This window comes from Gobius niger (genome assembly GCF_951799975.1).
Source record: "Gobius niger genome assembly, chromosome: 5".
In the NCBI taxonomy this organism is placed as follows: domain Eukaryota; kingdom Metazoa; phylum Chordata; class Actinopteri; order Gobiiformes; family Gobiidae; genus Gobius; species Gobius niger.
In genome coordinates this window covers 37,176,058-37,191,562 of record NC_136856.1, presented here as the reverse complement: position 1 = coordinate 37,191,562, position 15,505 = coordinate 37,176,058, and the positions used below count along the sequence as shown (strand labels likewise).

Below are 15,505 nucleotides of genomic sequence, written 5' to 3'. Positions count from 1 at the left end.
TTAGTAGAGGTTGGTAGGTTTGAGTTCACGTCTATCTTCAGATGGGCTACATTCCCTTTTTAACTTCTGTTAAAGGAATCTTACCTCACCATTCCCTTGACTGAAATAAAACTTTCAGTTCTCGTTTCTAGAGGCAAAGCATGTCACTCTCACATTACAAAATCATATTTATTATTAAGGATTGGACAAACATACAGGAGGCAGTACTTCAGAGAGCAAACACTTATTGCTGTAAACTGCACACATGGTGTAATCTCCTTGGCTTTGAATTAAAATATACTCAGCGAGAATAAAATAAGTTATTTTTGCTGGGACATAGCTCATTCATGTGTGTTCAACTTTATCATCATCTGTGCGTTATGGCTTAGTTCTGGAGCTTGTAGAAAGGCACTGACGGCAGCTGCAGGAGGCTTCTTCTTCTAACCCATCAGAAAACTGCAACAAGAGCCAGAGTCAGGCCATGGGCTTCACCAAACAGTATATATAAATCATATTAAAAAATGATCCAATTCCACTAAACCAAAGCTTAAGAAAATCTGTACCTTTTCATCTATTGATTTTAAAAAGTCGATGGGGAAAAAAGCTCTTGTAAACTTCGTGTGCAGAGCTTTGTAGTTCCGGATTACATTTTTGATTGTGAGCACAGCAGAAGATGTTTTTCATCATTGTTTGGCTGTAGTTTCACTCACACTCAAAGGCCTCCAGCTCGTAGCTACCATAGATATCATATAATAAAGGCTAGATGTCTTAAGGCGGAGTCACTTCTGGCATAACCGGCGGCCATCTTGCCACAGGGAAGCTTTATGTCGAGCTCAAGTAAGTGAGTGATCAGCACGAACACAAATCCTCATATCTCGTTCAAATCTTGACGGATTTACAAACAGTTTGGTTTCTTACAAATGTTATTAACAGGACTATAATTCCGAATGCTGGAACATGTTGACTATGTTCATGTTCATATGTATGCAGTGTCATAACTACAAACCGTTTGAAAATAGGTCGAAAATTGAGCAAATTATGGTTATTTAAAAAGTACGTGCACCATAAAACACAATGTTACGAGTGAGCGAGCTCCCTGTGGCAAGATGGCCGCCGTGTGCAGACGTCGCCCTCCACTGGCCAGCAGCGCCTATGAGACGTCTGGCCTTTATTATGATATCTATGGTAGCTGCCCCCCAAGGCGCAAAGCATTATGGGTCATGTGCAAGTAGTGGGCTCAATCCGAAACCATCAAATTGTAGCCTCTAAGCACTAACACTAGCAACTAACTCCTTAACCTTTCATGGGGTCAACTGTTAGACCTCTATGCAGTTAGTGAACTAAACCTTTGGCAGAATTTGCACAATCCGTCCGTCCTTAAACAGGGGAAAGGGAAGTGACATCACCAACAGCTGCTTTTCTTCTTCTTTAAAGTTATTGGTTGAGCGCAGGCCAAACAAAAGTTCATGTCGCCCCCTAGTGTACAGTGTCCAACAACAACATAGTGTCCAAACAAAGACATTTAAGGAGAACAATAAATCCAAATGATCCAAACATTTCCCTTTAGTCTTATTTTATTTCAACAGCTGTTTCATAAAGCTACATATGTGGCTTAAGTTTCTACTAAATGAAAACAAAAGCATTTAATCTGTTTACTGAGTTTCCTCTTTAACACTGACATGTGACTGAGCTGTGGGGACGACAACATGGATTTATCACTTTTATAAAGTTTGGCTTGTGCAGAATCTTATTTTTTAATTATTATTATTTTTATTATTAAATGTGCTCCTGTCAATCAACAGTGGTTGCGCATGAATCACTCGAGGGTGGGGGCGAGGGGGGTGAGGGGATTTGGCGCAGTGGCTTGTGGGATGGCACATAGCTCCTAATCACTGGTTAGTTAGCACCAGAGGTCCCTATGCTAAAGTGGCTATGATAGTTAGCATCAAGGCTCCTTTTCCTAACTACTTCCTAACTGACTTACCAATTCGGAGGCAACTTGCCATGGCGGACGCTGACGCACATCCGGTTTGGCGTAAGAGCTCTTAGCAATCTGCCCGTTTCGGAAGCAGCCGTGAATTGTAAAGCTAAGGAAGGTAGTGTCACTAGTGGGGCTGGTCACCGATCCCTGGTCCGGGGACACCATTAAAGGAAGTGACTTTTTCCCCAGTTTTTATTTTATCCCTATTTTGTCCCATTTTTTAAATCTTTTGTCCAATATTGGCCCAATTTTTCCCATTTTTTTTCCCGTTTTACTATTATTTTATTGCTAATATTTCCCTTTACTTATGCATCAAATGAGTCAAACACAAACCAAGTAAGACTCATTGAAACAGTAACGCCAGTCGGTCTGTCACGATAGCAAATGATGAAGTTCGATGTATTGAGGCAGGAAAATGTCGTGATAAACTATTTTATTGAGTCTAAAGATACTTTCAAGTCTAAAGCATAACAATGACAGTAAACCCGTGTTCTATAAATGCATAATCATATCCTAAAATACCACACAAGCCGCAGTAAACATGAAATATAATGCAATCCAATCTGCTTTGGTTAAAAAAGTGGATGTAGTAATGATCCTGACAGCCCTAAGTGCCCGTGATTATTTTTTCAACATGCACACAACAGGAGTGAGGCGGTGACATGGGGCTATAGCGTTACCCACCTGTACGGGTATCCGTGGTACTTGGCTCGAAATATGGACAGTAACCAGCTGAAGAAGAGCATGACCAGGCCGATCCCAGCCACACACATGACTGCACACACAAGGGAAAGATTACTGTTCACCTCTGCCTCAAACGTGCGGGAGTTTGGCCACACGCACACGTCATTCAGAGGGCTTTCTGTGGGAGAAATGGGGCCACCGTGATGGAAAGTAAAGGCTGACCCCCCCATACAGCCAGAGGGTCACGAAAAGGCCAATTACGCACAAATATCAACAAGGCAGAAGTCAAATCTAATGCCATTTTAATGCCCAATAACTTAATTTTAATGCAAAAATGGTGCATATTTAATTTCTTAGGATTTGTAAACAATTCATCAAACTGTGGAAAGAGAATTGGACAAAATGGGAAACTTAGTTGTAAATCGTGATTCAGTTAATGATTTTATGCCAGTTTCAATTGTCGCATAAAGCACCTTTAAGCCAGGTTAATAGTCGTAGTTGGCGATGCTGAAGATTATTACTGCATTATTCACACTATCTGTTTGGACAAATATTTATGTAGCGCCTTGTCTTCATTTTCAACACTATTTCCATGGCGTGATTCTCACTGAAGACATTAAACCATGAAGGAACACTTGGGCTTATGGAGGAAATAACTCAATATATGTTTTATATTTAAAATTCTTGAACATTGACACCCTTTATTCTGATTTTCAATGAGCTTCATATAATAAGATCGTCTCCTGGAATTGTTTAACAGTCTGTGAAGTGAAAATCATTTCCGGTGACAACATTGAGAAAGTAATAATCAATGTTGCAGTAATCAAAGCTGAAGAATCCATTTCAACTGTTTTTGGTTTAAAATATAATTCCATATGTGTTCATTCATATTAACACCTTCAGTGAGAACCTACAATGTAAATGGTCTTGAAAAAATAAATATATATTCCTAAAAAAAAAAGCATCTCTAAACTTTTGACCAGTAGTGCATATTCTACAGTACATATAATATATATATTCTACATTATATACACAATGTAAATATTTGAATACATTATGGGCCAAAAGTGGACAGAAACCCACCATGTTAATCTTTTGTTATGAATGAATGAAATAAATATTCATGGTGGGGGGGGGGGGGAGTTGCTGTAAATTTCATAGTTTTAGCCATTATGAACTGCAGTCATTTTGTTTACCCAGGTTCTAATTCTACTCAGCTAAATATTCCGTTCACGTGTGCTACACTGTGTGGATGAACTCACTTCTCCTTTTGCCGATGTCCAGAGGTGAGGTGGCCGCTTCACACAGCAGCACCATGCCCAGAGTCACGGCGGCGTCTGGGAAGGGGCAGTCAAGGCTTTACCGTTCACACACTACCTGGCCTAAAAAAGGAGAGCTGCCCCCTGGATTTAAGTTGGTTAATAGGTAAGAGCCTTATATAGGGACAAGTCACTGTTTTTCCACAGTGAGATTTGTTCTTACCTGAGCGTAGACCAGTTGATGCGCACCTGTCTGGCCTTTACACATTATGCTAACAACAAGACCAAAGATGTCGCTAGCATTTAGCCACTTCCAGTATATTATATGCTGAGAGAGGTATGTTAAATAGGGAAAACGTGGAAGAGCTTGGTCGCTTCTAACTTCACCCCTGTTAGCCCCATAGAGGAGAGGAGGAGAGGCTAAACGTGAACAACATCTTTGGTCTTTGTGCGTGACTGAGCGCACGCACAAAAACCATAGAGGTACGTATCAACTCGTCTAAGCTCAGGTAAGAACATATCTCAGTGTGGAAAACGGTGGCCTGTTCCTTTAAGCCCATACAGGACCTTTGGGGTGTGCTGCAGTAGTCACACTCCTCATCATGAACCCAAAAGTGACGCAGCCTCAGAGACTACACAGCATAAATGTAAACTGAGAATGATTTGGAAATTAGATGATCAGTATTTTAAAAGCTGCCTGTATATGATAATAACAGCCTGGACTTGTCTGTGTGACAGGACGTGGGTTTCCTTAGGGCCCAAAGAATGACCCGGTAACTGGTGATTTATAGTGAAGGATACTGAAAAGCAGCACGATGTGTGTCTCAGCCACGAACTGAGCCTGACTGCTGCCGTGGATGTAGCTCTGTGGACAGAACGCACGCATTAGAAAACAGCGGCACACAGACGGACAACAGGACACAGGACACATTTTCTACCAATGATTTTGGTCCTATTTTTCAAAATTCTTCTGCATATTTTTTTCCCTCTTTCCCCCCAATTTCTCACAGTTTTCCCCAACTTATTTACCATTTTTCACACATTTCTTGACATTGGAGATGAACCCAATCTGCAAATTTTCAATAGAAATCTTTCACACATTATTGTTCCGTTTTCTGGCTCTACATGACAAACATTAGTATATATTTAGTATAGGAGTCCGAAAATGTTAAAGTACTGAGATAAAAAAAAAAATGCACTGGTACCCAGCCTTACACATGGCACTAACGGGCCTCCCATCAGCAGTTACAGGCTGGACCTGTGGAGCCGTGTGGCCTAACCCTGAACTTAACCATGGTACAGCAGAGCACTGGCGGCAGCTCCTTGCTGAACTACATCCCTTTGATGAAATAGGGTCAGAGTGAGCGGCTCCTTACGATCTGTCCGGTGCTGGGGTTCTTGTGAGCGTATGGAGGCCCTCGAATGTGATTCCACATCTGTCCAGAGGTCATGATCAGAACGAAGCACTGCGAACAGAAGAGCATGAGTCTGAAAAGATAAAACCAATGCCAGCGTGTTGAAAATACTGCAGAGAAGTGTGAGAGAAGCAGACCATGGAGCTGTACTATCAAAACATGACAGAACAATGAATATCAGGCTGTTCCTACTTTTTCTAGTCAAACCAAAGCCAGACTGACACCGGCTTAGGACTTAAAGGGACACTGCGTAACATTTTGGACTATACTGTTGCCATCAGTGCATAATATGCTCCTATTGACCAGCTCAACTCTATGCCATTTCTGCAGTGAATAATCTAAGAATGAATTTGGATGAGGACCGAACCTATTTTAATCTCAAATTCTACTGACTTTAGTCACATCTCCATGGAGACGAGCTGGAGACGCACCCACTCCCTGTAAAGTTACAATCGTGTTTTTGCTGTGAGTGGCTCAGCTCTCCGAAGACATATGTTTGTTCGTACAGTTTTTTTTAAAGTATTTTTCCAAATGAAATGATCTATCAGAAAATAAATGCTAGTATTTCAGTTTTATTTATAAGTAAAATTCTACGCGGTGTGGCTTTAAGTAACCATGGTCCCACTTCACCATCGAGTGTCTTCATGAGCTTCATCTGGGATCTCGTATGGGTCTCCATTTGAACACACTTTGGCCTGTCGTGTGACGAGGTCAGGAGCCAATTCTCCACCAAAATATGAAATATCTAATCTGTTAACCTAAGAGATATCCACTGACTGCATCTCATTGTACAATAAACTGTACCTTCCTTTTACTTCAATAAAACAGCTTAATGAGCATTGTTAGCATTTCTTTTCACTGATGAAGTCCGTGACAGCTATTAGTCGATTCACTGATTCATCATCAACACTCCTTGTCTCCTTGGAAACATTTCTATCAATATTCATCAGCTGAAAACACGCCGGTGTCTGGTGGAATGACTTATTTTTTCACCATAGTTTCAGCTTTATAGGATTATTAGAATTACATTACAATATTTTCAGTGACATAACCTAAATAATGTATAGAGCCAGGTTTAAATGGGTGGTTTTATTTTTCAGAAGGATTTTGGTGAAGTTAGTTTCAAAAAATGAGGAGGAAAAAAAAAACTGTAAAAATGTAAACTTTTTTTTCCGTTCAAAGCTCAATAAATCTGTCAGGAGTTACATATAGCTTTAACATCTTCTTAAGTGTTTGCCTGTAAAGTGTGGAGTCTTATGGAGCGACTTAAGTGCAGATGTTGTTAAAGAGTGGAATGAAAAAGGCCCTAAAGTTAAGTCACTTTGTCTTCACATGCGTCCTGTGTATATTCCTCCCGTCTTTAGCCGCTGCTGTCTCCCACAAAGGAAATGACCATATTTGGATTACAGCATCATCTCGGTCACAGCCTTTCATGCTACGACAAGCAGATGTTGTCTCTGCCTCAATTGCCGATAAATAAGCATCGCAAAGGGTGAGTTTGGTCTTTTTTTTTTTTTACTCCGACATTAAAATGTTAAGTGAGAAAACCAGGGTATCAGCAGAGTTGGACAAGTCAAATTTAAGACTTTTAAAGATCTTTTTAAGACCACAAAATCTCAAAAATAAGACCTGTTTTTGAACGTGCAATATATAAATGGACTGTAAAGAAAATCACTGTCACAAAAATCCAAGTGTCAAACTGTTGTTTCTGATATCACAGTGGGATGTTCAAATGTAACAACCATTCAAGTTTTAACAACCTTATCCCATAATAAAAATATTGAGATTGAATAATTACTCACAATTATCGACTGAATGAAAGAAAACAACAGATATTTAGTTTTTGTATTTAAAATGCTTTGTAATACTTGAGCTGGTAAACATTCACCGTTTCTAAAAATAAAAGCAGCTTTTCCACTCGTTTGCATAAAACAACACAAAACACTGTCAACTTTACAAATCATTAATTATCATAATTATTTTAATTATATTATTATTAGGCCAGAATCTAGTCTGGGTTTCATGTTTTCTAAACTTGTTTGTCAGATGTTTTGATGAACAAACTGAGAAACGTGTTTCTAAAGTAACAGGACTTTGACTTTCCTTCTGTCCCTGAGCAGAGGAGCGTTAGCTTTGTGTTTCCCAACATTTAGACAAACTTTATTGTGAATTATGCCGTTCATTACCTTGAGTTGGATATTTACAGTGAAGGATTATCTCCACGCTGTTTCATATTGGACGTATCTTTCCACCGACAGCAGCATTACGGACGTCCATCAGCGACAACAACACCTTGGTCATGTTTTGGATTCCTAAACACTGCTGACTTCAGTGTTTTTTTGGGTGGATAAAGCTCCGAAGGAGAGTCCTTCTGCCTCGCTCGACTATCGCTGAGTTATGCGTTGTTTGTGGCGGTGGCCAGTGCGTCAGCGAAGCAACGCTCTGGCCACTTCACCCTCTCGGACGATGTAAATGAGCAGCACCGGGCGGCTCCTCATCGGTGCTTCTGTGCATTTATTTGTCTACTTTTTAAACTAAATTGTGCGCAAATAATTGGGTCGTTGAACGTTATTTTTTAAGACCAGTTTACCATGGATTTAAGACCAAATAGACCGAATTTTAGACTTTTTAAGGCCTTAAATTTGGATTCTTGAATTTGAGACTTTTTAAGACTTTTTAAGGCCCCGCGGATACCCTGGAAAACTAGCACAACAACTGGATGTTTTTATCTGGCCTTAATGAGTCAGCGACTGTGTCAGACGTGTCAGTGTGAGGGAGAGCGTGCGTTACCAGAGCTGAGAAGGCCCACACGTTCGTGTTGAAGAGGAACTCCAGGTTGTGTCTGCGCAGGTAGGCCAGTCCCCCGATCACAGCCAGGAGGAGGCCCAACAGGAGTGGCCCAGCGTAGTTCGGAGGGCGGATCACGCGGATCTGAGGAGCACCCGTTATACGTCACTGAACACTCAAAAATGAAAGGAGCGCTACAGTCAATGTCCCGACTTCGGGTAAAAGGTTGATTGACATTTTCAGCCTAAATGACATTAGTTTATAAACAAAACTTCTCTCTTTGATCACAGCATCCTCCACTGGCACTGAACTCCTCTGGTTCTACCTTTCCAACCTGTCCCCATGTTCCCCAAGGATCGGTGCTTGGTCCCCTCCTCTACACGTTTCCCTCAGCCACCACGGACCCAACTTTCTCCACGGATGACACTCAACTTTATATCTCCTCCAAAACCATCCCACCATCACTTACTGCCTGACACCAAAACCTCAAGCAACGCAACCGTAATAAAACACAACTCCTTCACACTAGATCCAAAGCTCTCCTCTGCTCATAACTGATATATCAAGCCGATATATGGGTATTTTCCAATATCGGCTGTTGGACGATACCATCCCAATAAAAGGCCGAAATCTCCGGAACGAACGTGAAGGAGACGTCCTGTCTTTTGGATTGGAAAGAGGTCAGTCAGAGTCTTAAAATGAGCCCCACAACTTCCTACACCCCACAGGGAACTGAGAAACATCGCAATAAAAATACTGCTCACAAGTTTGTTCACCTCGGACGGTGGTAGTACAGCAGTTAGTGCTCGTGCTTCACAGCTAGAAGGTCCTGGGTTCAGTTCCCACCTGGACGAGGCCATTCTGTGTGGAGTTTGTTTGTTCTTGCATGTTAGAGTTCCTCTACCACTAAAAACATGTACAATAGGCCAGGATGGTGGTGGTCAGAGCCGTGACAGTCTCCCCCAGGGGAAACTGAACACCACAGAGTGTGGAGTAGGGCTGAAACGACTAATCGATTAATCGACAACTAATCGATTATTGAAATAGTTGTCAACTATTTTAGTAATCGATTAATTGTTTTCTAGTAAACACAGACTTAAAAAGAGCAAAAATTACATGAACATTTTTGATTTTTGATGGAAACCTACTTTGTTTTTCAAGTTCGGGTCTGTAGAGTTTTGTACATTGAAAATTTCATAGATATCCGTCTGTGTCTCATCCAATTAATAAAGCAGAACTGGCACTACAAAAACACTTTACAACACAGTTTAAGTTTACTCCATCAACATGTCCTCAAGAGATGCCACTTTAGCTTTATGTGATTAAAAATAAATGAAAAAAATACAATTTTCATACACCATTCACAGCCAAGCGATTAATCGATTAATCGTAAAAATAATCGGTAGATTAATCGATTACCAAAATAATCGTTAGTTGCAGCCCTAGTGTGGAGTAAATGTATGATCGTCTCATGTGAGGCTCTTTGTGACTATGTCTGTGAAAGGCGCTTCATAAATAAAGTTCTTCTTCTTCTTCTTCGGAGGCTCGGATCGTATTTTACATATTTTATGTTGCAGACTTTTGCTCAGAATCAGAGACTTACTGTTTTACTCACTGGAATCTGCTGATTTCTGTCTTTCAAACAAGCTCCCTCTGAAGAACCGACTAAACATGAATGTACCAAATAAATCAGCCCACTCCAACCTCCTACAGCCATATCTGAGGACCTTTACTCAACACTATCCTTTCTTTGTCAAGGTCACACTCACGATGTCCCCTCTTCTCCCTGTGGTATGAAACCTCAGAGCGGAGACGATGTAAAGCACAGATTACAAAACAAGGTGAACAGTGACTTCTACAAAGCAAACACGCCCACTCAGGGAAAGTAGGGAAATGCTGAGGCTGAGAGGAGGCGACCTGAGCTAAAGCCTTACTGTGGTGGAAAAGTGACTAGTACTATGCAAAAGTAACAAGCCCCATCAATGTGAAGTAATCGGAGTACTCTGAAGCATTACCCCCAACACATTTTTACTCAGCCTTAGAAGCTTCCCTCCAGGTCTATGTCACCAAAATGTGTCTCATTTCAGGCCCGTATAGCATGGTGGAGAAGAAAGTGTCCGTGAGTGAACGTGCTCACCATGACGTCAGTCCGGTCAGCCACCCAGCGCGCCAGCTGCTCCGCCCCGAAACCCCGCACCTGCAGCTCGTAGGTGTCAGCGCGGCGCGGCCGCCCTTTGGCCGGGAAGTGCAGGAACGTGGGCGCAGAGTTCATGTTCAGCTGAAATCACAGACATCACACGGAATCACTCAGGACATAAAGGAGTCCCCTTCACATGTGTCATCAAAACAAGTTTCTATGACACCAGGGAAATGTCATGAAGTCATTCTGACACGGAATGATCGATTTCTGTTTTGTTTTGGGGGGACTGAAGTTAATAGTGCATTACGGTGATTGTCCAGACTCACCATTTGGAAGACGTCGGACCCTTCATCAAAATCCACCAACGCAAAGAAGACTTTGTTGGTGAAGGCAGAAGAATAGCGCCAAGAATTAGCCAGTGCCTGGAACTCCTCGTCAGCTTGTCTAGGAGGAGGCAGAGTGTCAGTACAACAACCAATAGGGGACAAATCTCAGTCTATTGCTATTTTGTAGCTTTCAAAAGTGGAAAAATACTGTGTGGACAATGACAAAAGAGATGAGGCTTTACCACCAATGTATCACTCTCTCTCTTTTAAAGTGAGGCGCTGCAGGTGAACGGCGAACAAAGCTGTACGGACAGAAATATGGGGAAATATATTGCACTTTTTCTTTCACTTGTTGTTTTCATGGAAGAAAACGTTTTTTATGCATGAAAATGGCCAAAATTGCAGATATTTTCAACGACCAAATCTAAATAATAGACGGGTTTAAGTTAATTAGTATTATTATTAAGTATTTTTGTTGATATATTAAAATAATATTTTCTCCTTGTTTTGTGGGTTTAAAGCTCAATAAATCGGGCAGGAAATAGACACAAATCTGCTAGAAAATACATAATATTGTTAAGTCCAAGACTGTACAGGTTGGAGTCTGTATCTCTAAATCTCTAATCTCTTCTAAAGAGTGGGATGAAAACCTCCCTGTGTTTCCCCTTCCACTAAAAACATTAGAGGTCGACCGATATGGGATTTCCAAAGAGCAATAACAGTACTGATATTTGGAGAGTTTGATTGGCTGATGCCGATATTTTTGATCGATTAAGAAAAAAGACTGGTTTATAAATCCTGTGTTTGACAGTGTTGAACTGTGACAGCAGGGGGCGCTTTATTAGGCGCAGACGGCTGATGTGTTCAACACATTCATGTTTACTAGGTTCTTAAGAGGAAGGTTTGAAACGTTTGAAAGACAAAAATCAGCAGATTCCAAAAAATAAAAATGGTTAAGTGTCTGTCTCTCATGGTTTCGAAATTACTGTAAAAGCAAAAGTCTCCAACAAAAAACATAAAATAAGATCTGAGCCTCCGAGCGGTTTTCACTCTGACACTCTTCACCCTGATGTTCACCAGATGTTCCACCTGCCGCGCCTTTAGCATGAACAGAGTGGACAGTGACTGACTTGCAGACTCCACACTGCCTGTGCGGCTGCAGGGCAGTGAACATGATGACCATGGAGTAGTTCCGAGGAGGAGCTTTGACGAAGCGTCGGAACTTGTCCCCGTTCATCCTGATGACGGAGCGTCGGGACGTCCACTCCATGAGCTGGGCCACCTTCTCCGACAGCAGAGTCTGCACAAGAGTCAGGACAGGAGTCAGGACAGAGGACAGGAGTCAGGACAGGAGTCAGGACAGGAGTCAGGACAGGAGACAGGACAGGAGTCAGGACAGGAGACAGGACAGGAGTCAGGACAGGAGTCAGGACAGGAGTCAGGACAGAGGACAGGAGTCAGGACAGGAGACAGGACAAGAGACAGAAGTCAGGACAGGAGTCAGGACAGGAGTCAGGACAGGAGACAGGACAGGAGACAGGACAGGAGTCAGGACAGGAGACAGGACAGAGGACAGGACAGGAGACAGGACAGGAGTCAGGACAGGAGTCAGGACAGGAGTCAGGACAGGAGTCAGGACAGGAGTCAGGACAGGAGTCAGGACAGGAGTCAGGACAGGAGTCAGGACAGGAGTCAGGACAGGAGTCAGGACAGGAGTCAGGACAGGAGTCAGGACAGGAGACAGGACAGGAGTCAGGACAGGAGTCAGGACAGGAGACAGGACAGGAGACAGGACAGGAGACAGGACAGGAGACAGGACAGGAGTCAGGACAGGAGTCAGGACAGGAGACAGGACAGGAGACAGGACAGGAGTCAGGACAGGAGTCAGGACAGGAGACAGGACAGGAGACAGGACAGGAGTCAGGACAGGAGTCAGGACAGGAGACAGGACAGGAGACAGGACAGGAGACAGGACAGGAGACAGGACAGGAGTCAGGACAGGAGTCAGGACAGGAGTCAGGACAGGAGACAGGACAGGAGACAGGACAGGAGTCAGGACAGGAGTCAGGACAGGAGTCAGGACAGGAGACAGGACAGGAGACAGGACAGGAGACAGGACAGGAGACAGGACAGGAGTCAGGACAGGAGACAGGACAGAGGACAGGACAGGAGACAGGACAAGAGACAGAAGTCAGGACAGGAGTCAGGACAGGAGTCAGGACAGGAGTCAGGACAGGAGTCAGGACAGGAGTCAGGACAGGAGTCAGGAGTCAGGTCAGGAGTCAGGACAGGAGTCAGGAGTCAGGACAGGAGACAGGACAGGAGTCAGGACAGGAGTCAGGAGTCAGGTCAGGAGTCAGGACAGGAGTCAGGACAGGAGTCAGGACAGGAGACAGGAGTCAGGACAGGAGTCAGGACAGGAGTCAGGAGTCAGGACAGGAGTCAGGACAGGAGTCAGGACAGGAGACAGGAGTCAGGACAGGAGTCAGGACAGGAGTCAGGACAGGAGACAGGACAGGAGTCAGGAGTCAGGACAGGAGTCAGGACAGGAGTCAGGACAGGAGTCAGGACAGGAGTCAGGACAGGAGTCAGGACAGGAGTCAGGACAGGAGACAGGAGTCAGGACAGGAGTCAGGACAGGAGTCAGGACAGGAGTCAGGACAGGAGACAGGAGTCAGGACAGGAGTCAGGAGTCAGGAGTCAGGACAGGAGTCAGGAGTCAGGAGTCAGGACAGGAGTCAGGACAGGAGTCAGGACAGGAGACAGGAGTCAGGACAGGAGTCAGGACAGGAGTCAGGACAGGAGTCAGGAGTCAGGACAGGAGTCAGGACAGGAGTCAGGACAGGAGTCAGGACAGGAGTCAGGACAGGAGACAGGAGTCAGGACAGGAGTCAGGACAGGAGTCAGGACAGGAGTCAGGACAGGAGTCAGGACAGGAGTCAGGACAGGAGTCAGGACAGGAGTCAGGACAGGAGTCAGGACAGGGGACAGGAGTCAGGACAGGAGTCAGGACAGGAGTCAGGACAGGAGTCAGGACAGGAGTCAGGACAGGAGTCAGGACAGGAGTCAGGACAGGAGTCAGGACAGGAGTCAGGGCAGGAGACAGGACAGGAGTCAGGACAGGAGACAGGACAGGAGTCAGGACAGGAGTCAGGACAGGAGTCAGGACAAGAGACAGGACAGGAGTCAGGACAGGAGTCAGGAGTCAGGACAGGAGTCAGGACAGGAGACAGGGCAGGAGTCAGGACAGGAGTCAGGACAGGAGTCAGGACAGGAGTCAGGACAGGAGTCAGGGCAGGAGTCAGGACAAGAGACAGGACAGGAGTCAGGACAGGAGTCAGGAGTCAGGACAGGAGTCAGGACAGGAGTCAGGACAGGAGACAGGAGTCAGGTCAGGAGTCAGGACAGGAGTCAGGACAGGAGTCAGGAGTCAGGACAGGAGTCAGGACAGGAGTCAGGAGTCAGGACAGGAGTCAGGTCAGGAGTCAGGACAGGAGTCAGGACAGGAGACAGGAGTCAGGACAGGAGTCAGGACAGGAGACAGGAGTCAGGACAGGAGTCAGGACAGGAGTCAGGACAGGAGTCAGGACAGGAGTCAGGAGTCAGGACAGGAGTCAGGTCAGGAGTCAGGACAGGAGTCAGGACAGGAGACAGGAGTCAGGACAGGAGTCAGGACAGGAGTCAGGACAGGAGACAGGAGTCAGGACAGGAGTCAGGACAGGAGTCAGGACAGGAGTCAGGAGTCAGGTCAGGAGTCAGGACAGGAGTCAGGACAGGAGTCAGGTCAGGAGTCAGGTCAGGAGTCAGGACAGGAGTCAGGACAAGAGAAGGGTATTAAATATTTTTGTCTGCACTTTTGTCTTTTTTTTTTAAGTCAGTGATCTTTTTGACAAAGGACATCAATGGCCTGACCTACTTCTTCATGAGGCCATCTTGTTCTGTGGTGCACCAGTGCCTCAGGCCTGTGGAGGGTTAGGCAAAGGGTCTGCCTCATGTCACTGTCAAACAAATCGTACGGGGAAGCCACTACAAGGCTCATGCTTCATCATCATTATCATTATTATCTCAGCATTTGAGCTGGTTCATTCACCAGGGGCCAACCAGGTCCCTCAGGTTTGGCTCAGGTCTTCAGCCAAGGACTCTTCGAAGTATGCGGGCAGTCCCCAACAGCACCGTCATTATCATTATCATTATTACTATCATGATAATTATTATTATAAGCCTATAACGCAGATGTAAGCAGAAATAATTTAAACAAAAACAAAAATCTTTTAGAATTTTTGGGAAGTGGAAATGAGTGTCACAGAATACAGAAGTCTAATGAGTGGCAATTCTGCAATGTTACAGCTTGTCGCTCAGATCAGTGCACAACACATCATTTCATTCCAAACTGAGTGGCAAAAGCTAATACTAACTGTCATACCGCATTAGTGCCACTCAAACGGATTTGCCGTCGAGTGCGACTGCGTTGTGACATCACGTGCATAACCTCTTTAAGCTGCATGGCAGAGGCAGTGGCTTTGGCAATGAAGCACTTCCTGTTTTCCAAGAAGCAACGCTTTATAACACACATTTAACGATCATAATGCGTGAGAGACTTTCGCTTACACTGACAATGTGTGTTTTAAGGGGAACCCCTCGTGAAGCCTCACTGTCACATGGAAAGAACGTGCAGCACATACAGATAATAAACCCCAGTGGAAGTTTGAACTAGTTCAGAGGAGGAGCATCCTGTCGCTCTGCTTCGAAACCAGCGCGTGTCCCAGAGTCCAGAGCAACTGTGAGCGCGTGCCTCACCTCTTTCTTCTTCTGTCCGTCCGCAGAGGGGCTGTGCAGGACTGTGCAGACACACAGCGTCAGGAAAAGTTTGATCAACGTCTTCATGTTGAGACCAAAGTAACTTCTGTTCGTCTGCGGCTCTCTCTGTGCGCGGC

The 15,505-nt window shown here is 44.4% G+C and overlaps 1 protein-coding gene across 2 annotated transcripts; it reads right to left on the bottom strand.

Annotated features, from left to right (window-relative positions):
• Window positions 1–154: 154 nt before the first annotated feature.
• magt1 (magnesium transporter 1) lies at window positions 155–15,499 on the bottom strand. 2 transcript variants are annotated; one of them, XM_079556510.1, is made up of 10 exons: window positions 15,369–15,499; window positions 11,702–11,871; window positions 10,572–10,689; window positions 10,243–10,383; window positions 8,109–8,249; window positions 5,280–5,369; window positions 4,705–4,768; window positions 3,907–3,981; window positions 2,645–2,735; window positions 155–435 (listed from the first exon to the last, which is right to left on the bottom strand). In XM_079556510.1, the coding sequence occupies exons 1-10, from the start codon at window positions 15,453–15,455 to the stop codon at window positions 420–422; spliced, it is 993 nt and encodes a 330-aa protein (XP_079412636.1). In that variant the 5' UTR covers window positions 15,456–15,499; the 3' UTR covers window positions 155–419. The 2 variants fall into 2 exon arrangements, with proteins under 2 accessions (XP_079412636.1, XP_079412635.1); XM_079556509.1 differs by having other exon boundaries at window positions 15,351–15,493.
• Window positions 15,500–15,505: the final 6 nt, after the last annotated feature.

Bases quoted from the DNA above. Each gene is read 5' to 3' on its own strand.
- magt1 (XM_079556509.1), bottom strand. From the start codon at position 15,455: ATGAAGACGTTGATCAAACTTTTCCTGACGCTGTGTGTCTGCACAGTC. The intron at 11,872-15,350 runs GTTGCTCTGGAC...ACTCTTGTGCAG, and splicing joins AGGTGAGGCACGCGCTCACA to ACTCTGCTGTCGGAGAAGGT. The intron at 4,769-5,279 runs GTAAGGAGCCGC...TTCTGTCCACAG, and splicing joins ACCCCAGCACCGGACAGATC to AGCTACATCCACGGCAGCAG.